General features: G+C 37.1%; 1 protein-coding gene across 1 annotated transcript; it reads left to right on the top strand.

Annotated features, from left to right (window-relative positions):
- The first annotated feature begins 8,460 nt into the window (after positions 1–8,460).
- Positions 8,461–9,713, top strand: LOC129952166 (zinc finger BED domain-containing protein 4-like). Its single transcript, XM_056064627.1, has one exon. The coding sequence runs from the start codon at positions 8,505–8,507 to the stop codon at positions 9,711–9,713; it is 1,209 nt and encodes a 402-aa protein (XP_055920602.1). The 5' UTR covers positions 8,461–8,504.
- The last annotated feature ends 1,356 nt before the right edge of the window (positions 9,714–11,069 follow it).

The raw sequence follows: 11,069 nt of genomic DNA, 5'->3' as shown, positions 1-11,069 counted from the left end.
GAGGGCGTATCTAAGGTATTCAAAAAACATCAATGGAAATATTTAATAGACAGACACAAAAATAGGAACGGCGACTGCTATTGGCGAAATGTTTGTTGTGAACTTTTTAATTTTTTATAAGAACAAAGTGATCAACTTAAACTGGTATCAAGTTGTTTAAATTGATACGTTTTTAATTGATTATTTTAATCGTTGCTTTAAATTAAAATTGATAAAGGGACTGGGAATCGAACCACATTGATAACTTCTCATTCTCTTTAAAATTATATATTTTTTTTTAACAAGCTAAGTTTTCATTTAAGGAACTTTGAGAAAAATGCTTTCAATATACTGATAGTCGAAAAGGTTTTGGGAGGAAAGTTACACTTTTCAAGGGAATTTGATGGCCTTAGTTCGAATTTAACTCTGAAATTACTCTATCACGTCAGGTTTTTGAGATATCACATCTTTTGAAATTGAAAACTCATACAAAAATAACTTTAAGCGAATTTTTAAAGTTGTTGAAATGCACGAAGCATTTTTCGATTTTAATTGTACGGTAGTTATTAATCTAGTATAATACTCACTTTAATTACTTTTGATATTTTATAAAATCTTCGAAAAATCATTATAAGTTGTAAATTTTCATCAAAATTAATGAATTGAAAATAATTACAGTCGTCGCGTTAATTTACCTACAACATCTACGCTTCGGTCAAAACGTCACCATCGACAGACGTAACTTTGGGGTAGTCAAGGACTTCGTCTTCCTAGGCTTCGCTATAAACACAGAAGACAACACCAGCGCTGAGATCAAACGAAGAATAATTCTTGCTAACCGCTGTTTCTTTGGGCTAAGAAAGCAATTGAGTGGTAAAGTCCTCTCTCGAGGGACCAAAGTGTCGCTATATAAGACCTTTATCATCCCCGTCCTGCTATACGGTGCAGAAGCATGGACTATGACAAAAGCGGATGAAAGCACCTTGGGTCAATTCGAGAGAAAAGTTCTTCGTGCGATCTACGGTCCCGTAGGCATGCAAGCGGAGTGGAGGAGAAGATGGAACGAGGAGCTGTACGGGCAGTACAGCGACGTAGACGTAGACGTAGAATTTAAAGTGGGGCATTGCAACAAACGGTGCGGCAACAAACGAGTATTTAGAGGTCATTATTATTGTCTTGAATATGTGAGTTATGTGAGGAAGAAGAAGAGGAAGGAGAATTTTATTAGAGTCAGGATGAATATTATCAAGTCCAGTGCATTTTGATTTTATAGAAAAAAATTGCTACTATGCGTCTAAACTATGGTTTTCTACAATTCTTGAGGGCATAACACTAAATTGGGTTTATCCTCCAAATCAATATCGTCATCACAAATTTAGACATCTTTTCTTAAACCACTGTTTTTAACTTTTTTCTAAAAAAAACTTTGAGGGCCAATTTAAGTTGAAATGAGGAATGAAAAAAAAGTTCAAAAAGTGGACTGAGAAAACTCATTTTCAAACAAACTTGCAGATGAAATATGCTTAACCACCACATAATTCTCAAAATTATTCTCAAAATTATTGCGTCCACAAAAAACTTAAATAAATAGTATTTTCTTAAACATTCAAGAAGTGAACTGCAAAAGCCTGGAGCTTTTGAGCAGAAATTGTTCACCTGTCAAATTTTGAACAGTAGTGATTAAATTCTTTTAGAAAGGTAAGAAATTGTTTCTTTTCAAAAATTGTATAACATTTTTTAAATTCACACAAGATGGTTTTTTGTGGACAGAATGTGTCAGGAGGGGAAATTAATTTCATTTCTCGTGAGCATTTTTTTCTGCCCAAAGCTACCAAATTTTGTGAAGTGTGTAATTGTATTTGGGTAACAATTAATAACTGTTGACAATTTGCAGTTTTGGTCAAGATTGGTAACAGATCTAATACAAATTTATTTCGACAGCTGAAAAACTGTGTTTGATCTATAATTAATTTTCTCGTGTATTGGATCTGTCCGTTCACTTAATTTCAATGAGATCTCGTTTTTTTCTTGAATAACTATTTCATTATGAGAAGCATAAGAGTAAAAGGTAAAAAAGTTAAATCTCGGAAGAGTACATGTCCGGAAAATCTGGAAGAAAAGCAACCCTAGCCTTGAATACACCTTCATTCTTTTTTACATTTAGATGTTTTTGAAACAACCTGATGGTATATGTAATTATTTATGTAATATGTATAAGTTAACAACAGCAACAAACGTTCCCACGAAAGCTACGGTCATCCGATACATCCTGCACGCGCGCAAGTAAACTGTGGGAAATGGGAAATGCAATCTTGCACTTTTGTCACCTTAGATAGCTTACTTCATTTAAAAACATTTTGTTCAGAGTCAGTCTTAAGTCTAATGTCATGTGAACTAGTTATAAGCTGTTTCTAATAAATAAATAAAGTTTTTTTTTAAAAGGAATTCAACCTCGTTTCAATAATTGGCGCCCGAGCAGGGACGGGTATTGTGCTAAAAAGTGAATTTAACAATCGAACGTGAACCAACTACTTATAAATATAAAAACATTTTCATTATACGCGACTGTAGAAAAGTGCGCTATAATAATCAAACGTGAATTAAATACTTACAAATATAAAACATTTTCGTAATACGCGACTGTAGAAAAGTGCGCTGAAATATTCGAACATAAGCTAACTATTTATAAATAGAAACATTTTCCTAATACGCGACTGTAGAAAGTGCGTGACAAGAATTACGTGGAAATAACAAGGAAGAGTATCCCGAGTCACCGCGGAAACCAGGAATCTCCGCTGGAAAAAAAGGAATCATACTCTCGACCGGCACAGTACCCGAAGAAAAAAATGAAAATATTTTTTCTGTAAGAATTTTTAAAACTATTTTAAACCATTGCATTATTAAATTCTTATGAAAATTATAATTCTTTTAAGCATTTGAAATTTTCTATATTGAAAAAAACAAACATTTATATTGAAAACTAATTTTTGTAAACATCCACTTTCGAAGACAAGACTTAAGACTCACAAAAACCTTAACCTAATCCCTTTTCCTAAAAGTGTTAGCATTATTATTTTTGAATTCCAATCAGTAAAGGATTTCGAAACAACATTCGAACAGCAAAATGGTCAACCCCGATCAACAAAGTAACGCAAGTTTAGTACCTCCTCCACCACCTCGAAACTCTGCAGGATCACAAGATTTAACTGATTATATTAACCAGGTAGTTGCGAACGCTTTCTCCCAAATGGGAACCCCTTCTAGGGAAACCGAATGCTTAGACCAGCCTATTGATATCGGTCAAGCTAGGAACCTAGAGGGATTAGAAAAAATCCCAGATGTGGTAAAATGTCTACGTCAATTTTCAGGAGAACCTGGAGAATTTAGCTCCTGGAAGAAAAGCGTAGACAGGATTTTAACAATCTACGAGCCTGTTCGGGGTTCCCCGAAATATTTCGGCATCCTTAGCGTTATACGAAATCGTCCTAGAATCATATAACACTCCATTAAACTGGAGTAGGATTTCCAAATGCCTCATGCTGCATTATGCAGACAAGAGGGACCTTGGTACTCTCGAGTACCAGATGATGGTTTTGGTCCAAGGAAACCAAACCATCCCTGATTTCTATCAACAAGTTTACCAACACCTTTCTCTGATACTGAACAAATTAGCATCCATGGAATTAAGTGCGGAATCACTTACAACTATGACTAGTGCGTACAGAGATAAGGCATTAGACACTTTCATACGTGGTCTAAAGGGAGATCTTCCTCGGCTTCTTAGCATAAGAGAACCTAACGACCTCCCTCAGGCACTACACCTCTGTCTCAAATTAGACAATGTGAACTTTAGGACAAATTATGCAATGAATAACCAAAACACATTTAAAAGATCTGTTCTTCAAACACCCCCTTCACTACCGCCTCGTCGACAAATCCCTTCTAGCAGCACACCAGCTTCTGGAAATAGGTTTATACCCGAACTTTACTATAATCCCCAACCAAGACCTTACTCCCAACCACAACAACCAATGAACCGACAGAATGTTCCTTACCAAAAAAATTCCTATCCCTTCCAACATAACCAAACCAATCCATACAACCAGCATTCCTATTATCCTAGAAATCTCCCTCCGAAACCACAACCAAAGCCCCAACCAATGTCAGTCGATGGTTCCGTCCAATCGCAAAAGGTCAACTATCAAAATAGACCAAAATATCAAAACCCAGCCCATAAGAGGCCTAACTCTCAACAAGTCCACACTCCACACAAATTTCAAAGACTCTACCATACTACCTTAGAGGACGACCCAAATATCGGGGAGTCTAACGAAATCAATGAGCAGCAACCATACGAAGACTATGAAGGCCCCGTTTACCCTGAGGAATACGACGACGGCTTGGATGAATATGCCGATCTCCAAAATGACGAACAAGTGGAGCAAACTCAACCAGAAGAGGTTCATTTTTTAGACTAGATAGCTCTTCGCTCCCATATTTTGAATTCAAGGCGAAGAGCGGAAAAGTATGTAGATTCTTACTAGACACCGGATCAAACAAAAACTACATACAATCATGTTACATACGGAATCCCATACCTAATAAAACCATATTCTTTGCAAACTCCATTAATGGTAATACCAAAATAACTCATCATGCAGAACTAGAAATTTTCGGCCCAAATATCCCCAAAATCAAATTTTACATTCTCCCCAATTTAAAAACATTTGACGGAATCCTTGGAAATGACAGTTTAAAGGAATTGAACGCTGTCATTCATACTAAGGACAACTTCTTTGTAATTGACAATAATATTAAAATTACCCTTAAGCAACAATCCTCTCAGGCAGTTAACACAATATTAAATACTAAAATTTCTCATTTATCGCAAAATCAAGTCGATCGATTAACTCAAATTTTTCACAAATGCCCAAATCTCTTTGCCGATCCCGATACGAAACTAACTTATACTTCGAGAGTTAAAGGGGAAATAAGAACTTTGAATAATGAGCCAGTTTATTCAAGGGCATATCCTTACCCAATGGCTTTGAAAGATGAAGTCGAGTCTCAACTCCACGAACTTCTGAGAAACGGAATTATAAGACCATCGCGGTCAGCATACAACTCACCGGTCTGGGTAGTTTCCAAAAAACCGGATTCTGAAGGAAAGAAAAAATACCGAATAGTCATCGACTACAGAAAATTGAATCTCGTAACAATAGCCGATAAATACCCAATCCCAGAAATAAACGAAGTTTTATCAAATTTAGGTAACAACAAGTGGTTTACAACAATAGACCTTAAGAGCGGTTTTCATCAGATTCCTTTAAGGGAATGTGATATCGAAAAAACGGCCTTCTCCGTGAACAACGGAAAATTTGAATTCCTCCGGCTTCCTTTTGGCCTAAAAAATGCGCCGTCGATATTCCAACGAACACTCGACGACATTCTTCGAGAACATATAGGTGTCCGATGTTACGTCTACATCGACGACATCATTATATTCAGTAAAAACGAAGAAGACCACTTCAGAGACGTCGAACTTGTCTTTAGGACATTAGAGGCGGCAAATATGAAGGTCGAGCTAGGAAAATCAAATTTTTTCAAAACCCAGGTCGAATTTTTAGGCTTCGTTGTCTCAGAAGACGGAGTCAAAACAAATCCCGAGAAAGTACGTACCATAGCAAACTTTCCACCACCTAAAACATTAAAGGACCTCCGGTCTTTCCTGGGCATGTCCGGATACTACCGTAGGTTTGTCAGAGACTATGCTAAGATTGCAAAACCTCTGACATCCCTTCTGCGAGGGGAAGATGGACGAGTGTCCAAAACCCAGTCAAAAAACACAATGATTCATTTAGACCAAGAAGCCGTAGAAGCATTTAAGAAAATAAAAAATATCCTAATTTCCAACGAAATTATGCTTGCCTACCCAAACTTTTCAAAGGAATTTCAACTAACCACCGACGCATCTGAGTATGCTATTGGTGCAGTTCTGTCGCAAGACGATAGACCAATTACTTACCTTTCAAGATCACTGAATAAGACCGAAGAATCATACGCCACCAACGAAAAGGAAATGCTAGCCATTATATGGGCACTTGGCTCCCTTCGTAACTTCTTATACGGATCAAAAAAGGTAAAAATCTTCACTGATCACCAGCCTCTCACCTTTGCGCTCAGTAACAAAAATTCAAACACGAAAATGAAAAGATGGAAGGCAAAGCTTGAAGAGTACAATTATGAACTCCAGTACAAACCTGGAAGGGCGAATGTTGTAGCAGATAGCCTTTCGAGACCCCCGCGAACTGAAGTAAATTCAATGACGGCAAGTCTGCATAGTGGTGAAAGCTCATCACATTACCTCATCCCATCAGTTGAAGTCCCCATTAATGCTTTCAGTAACCAATTAGTATTGTCAATTGGCCAAGGAACTAGTTATCAACTGAAGATACCTTTCCCTGGTTACAATCGTCATATTTTTACGGAACCTAGCTACACCAAAGAAATGATAATTGGTATTTTTAAGCGGTATCTGAATCCCAAGGTTATTAACGGTCTGAAAACGGATGAGTCAACTATGGCCATCATCCAAGAACTTTATCCACTTCATTTTCTTAACTATAAAATACGTTTCACCCAGTCAGAAGTAATAGACGTTCCCGATGAGACAGAGCAAGTAGAAATAATCCTTAAGACCCACCGAAGAGCTCATAGGAATGCGTGCGAAAACAGGATTCAAATCCTAGAAAAATATTATTTCCCAAGGATGAACTCGAAAATCCAAAACTCTCTTAAGCGCTGTACGATCTGTAAAGAAAACAAATATGAGCGACACCCTAACAAGATCTATATAAATGAAACACCTCTGCCTTCCTATCCAGGTCATATCATTCACCTCGACATTTTTTCCACACAAACATTTTTAGTCCTTACTTCCATAGACAAATTCTCGAAACTAGCGCATGCGATAATCATAAACTCCCGGTCGGTAGAAGACATTCGCCAGCCTTTATGGGATACACTCTTTCATTTCGGTGTCCCCGAACACGTCGTCATCGACAATGAGAAATCCTTAAATTCAATATCCCTTAAGGCTATGATGGAAGAACTCAACATAACAGTTTACAAGACCCCGCCATACAAAAGCGAGGTTAATGGCCAAATTGAGAGATTCCATTCTACCTTATCGGAAATAATGCGATGTATGAGTTCCGAATTCCAGATTACTGAATTCCGAGATCTACTTAAAAGATCAGTATATGAATATAATTCTACCATCCATTCCACCACGGGAAAAAAACCTATAGAAGTATTTTTTGGTCGCGAGCAAAGAGTTTCCCCGGAATTATACGAAAAGGCAAGAAAAAGTAATATTGAGAGGATTAAAGAAAAACAACCAAAGGATTTAAAAACTCATAACAAAACGCGAAAACCCCCTAAAACGTACCAAGTAGGAGAAGAAATTTTTGTTAGACACAACAAAAGAATAGGTTCCAAATTAACAGTACGCTACAAAGCAGAGAAAATCAAAGAAGACAGGAACACTACTGTACTTACCGAGTCAGGGAAAATTGTCCACAAGAGTAATATTAGAAACTAATTTTCACAAAATTTCAGGATTCCCTTTGTATTTGCCTGTGCCGAGGTACAAATACTGGACTACTCAAACTCCCAAATTGTGGCCATAAATAATGGATTAGCAAAAATTCAGAATGGAAATTTTAAGATCATCCATACAATTGATCTGGACAAATATGAAGAATTCATAGATCAAGCTAACGCCACCCTCCTTTCAACGAACATCAAGTCCCATATCCTTTTTCCTCTCCTTCAATTTGAACTAACACAGATAAAAGACATACTAACCTACATTAAACCCAAAAGAAACAAAAGGTCTCTAAATTTCATAGGATCAGCATGGAAGTGGCTCGCTGGCAGCCCCGACCATGACGATCTCGTCCTTATTGAAAATAAAGCGAATAATTTAATTGAAAACAATGAAAACCAAATTGTCATTAACGAATTGTACAACAAAAGAATTAATAATATAACTATAGTCACTAACAAAATCCTAAAAGAAATACGAGAAAATAAATATCTAGATAACGAATTACTTGTAACTAGAGATGCCACGAATAGTGAATTGGCCGAATACCGAATACCGAATATTCGGCAACGCTGTCGGCCGAAGCGCCGAATATTCGGCCGCCGAATATTCGGCGCGAAGTACATGCTTGGCGGGGCGCGTTAGTTGGAAAAGACAAGTCACAACCTGTTTTTCTCGTTGCGTTCGCGCGGCAGGCGACGACAATATTGTTTGTATTTGTTTCAATCGCGTCACGGAGCGCTTTGTTAGTATATAAATAATACGTAAAGTGAAACTTAAGTACTATTTTGCTAAGAAGTTTGTTCCTTAGTTCATTTTCAATTGTTTTTTCGTCAAAAGGCTTATAAAATGACACCTGAGCTTCACTGCGCACTGGATATCTCCGGAGTTCATTCTGGAACATGGCGTTTTAGCTATGAAATCATTTCCTGGCTCACATTCTGGTATCAATATTGCAAAAGAACTCAATGCTATTACAGAAAGATGGAATATTCCTCAATCCAAGCTCCATTTACTTGTCCATGATAGTGGCTCTAATATGATAAAAGGTGTGCGGGATGCAGGATATGATTCAGGCAGGTGCTTTATTCATTCACTACAACGAGCTATAGATCAGTCGCTACAATCTCAACCAGAAGTACAACAGATGATAGCTGCTGCGAGACGAATTGTTACCCATTTTAATCATTCTGGCTTAGCAGAGCAGAAACTTAAATCTATTCAAGAAGAACTTAACTTGCCAAACCACCAACTAGTACAAGATGTGAGCACACGCTGGAATTCTACATATTATTTAATGGAGCGATTATTAGAACAAAAGCGAGTTGTTTCCTTGTACATAACAGATCATGAAACTTTAATAAATCTGACACATGCTCAATGGGAACTATTGGAACAATGTATCAAACTCCTCAAACCATTCGAAGAAATAACAAAAATAACTAGCTCAGGTATCTCTTACATCTCTGAAGTAATTCCACATTCAGTAACTTTATTAAAATATCTGGGAAAGGTAGAGACAGCCGAGAAAGTACCTAATTTAGTCACGATGAGATCCTCACTGCAGGCCGAGCTAGAAAGGCGATTCAGCTTCGATGATAAAAACAAATATCTGGTTGCTACTTTTCTGGATCCTCGCTTTAAAAGTTTTCTAGGATTGGTTCAAACAGAAAGAGCAAAACAAAAAAATTCTTCTAGAAGCTCTAAAAAAAGTTGTGATGAACCAAGTAGTACCGATAAAAATGATAAGACTGTTGAAAATGTTGAAAATGAAATACACGACAGTTTCTGGAACTGCTTTGAAGAAGTCGCTACAGATAATATGCGAAATGCTTATGATGTGGAGGACGTGGAGAAGAATGCTGTGGCAAACGAGTTGGATTTTTATTTGAAAACAGTTCGCCTAGATCGGAAGGCCGATCCTTACAAGTGGTGGTCGGCAAACGAAAAACAATACCCAAACCTTTCGAAATTTGCTAAAGTTTATCTTTCTTCGCCTGGAAGTAGCGTTTATAGTGAGAGGTTATTTTCCGAGGCTGGTAACGTTTACGATGAAAAGCTCAATCGTTTGCTACCAAAAAATGCTGAAAAGCTAGTTTTTATTCATCACAACTTAATAATGTAATTTGGAAATAAATACATAATTTTGAGTAATAAATAACGTGTATTTTTTTACATGACTTGCTATTCGGTATTCGGCCGAATAGTACGTACTATTCGGCCGAATACCGAATAGCAAAAAAATGGCCGAATAGGCCGAATACCGAATAGTTGCCGAATATTCGTGGCATGTCTACTTGTAACCCTCAAATATAAAATTAAAATCATTAAAGAAGAGCTTGTTAACATTAAATACGCCATTCATTGGGCGAAAGAACAAATTTTAAATTCAATTATTTTATCAACCGAAGAAATAGATATCGCCATAAAGGCACTAAATAAAGAAAAGTTTCCTTTTAATACTGTGGAAGAAGCACTAGAGTTTTCAAATGTCAAAATTTTTACAAATAATTCAATACTTATTTATGTAGTTAACATCCCACTTACAGATTTAAATCTTTGTGAAAAACTTTCTCTCAAACCGATTAAAAGGAATAATAAAGTAATAAAGTTACCAAACGAGAACGATTGTAAAATATTAATATGTGAAAACAGATTTTATAGTATTAAAAAACCATGTAAAACTCTGAACAAATTGTCTGTTTGCAACTCAGAAAATGTTATAGAAATAAAAAACTCAGATTGCATCCCCAACTTGCTAAGGAGCCTCAACTCATCCTGCTCCGTCACGAACGCTCAACACATCCCTAGCATCGAGATAATCGAAGAAGGTATCATTTTCCTCAACCAATTTGAAGACACAATTACAGTAAACGGAGTCGAACGTCCCCTAAGCGGAAGTTTCCTCGTTAAATTCCATAATGCAACGATTGGAATCAAAGACCAGACCTAGCGCTCTGAAGAGATATCATCAGTACGTGTCCTACCTGCGATCATTCAACCACAACCATATGAGAAGGAAATCAATGAAGTCCTTTCATTGGAAATGATGCGAGAACTTCATATCAAAAACAGAGAACACATTGAGAAGCTCGAAGTAAACCACCTTATCCATCAGTCCATCTCTTACGGCACTGTTATGATCATCATAGGAATCATACTGCTAATGTTTTTTATGAGAAGAGAAAAAACAAAAGTCACTATCAAACATGAAGAAACCCATCGAGAAGTACCATCTGAGGTCTCTATAGCCCCTACAACTTTCAAGCCAATGGTCATACCTACGCTAAGTCAGCTGAGAAGTCCCAGCATCCCGAAGATCTATGATGCTCCATATTTTTAATTACTGGACGAGGGCGTCCAGATTTAAGCAGGGAGGAGTTAACAACAGCAACAAACGTTCCCACGAAAGCTACGGTCATCCGATACATCCTGCACGCGCGCAAGTAAACTGTGGGAAATGGGAAATGCAATCTTGCAC

Source organism: Eupeodes corollae, chromosome 1, assembly GCF_945859685.1.
Source record: "Eupeodes corollae chromosome 1, idEupCoro1.1, whole genome shotgun sequence".
NCBI lineage: Eukaryota > Metazoa > Arthropoda > Insecta > Diptera > Syrphidae > Eupeodes > Eupeodes corollae.
Note: the sequence above shows the minus strand (reverse complement) of the source record. Positions and strands in the feature narration are given on the sequence as shown.

Coding starts and splice junctions, on each gene's coding strand:
- LOC129952166 (XM_056064627.1), top strand. CDS start 8,505: ATGAAATCATTTCCTGGCTCACATTCTGGTATCAATATTGCAAAAGAA.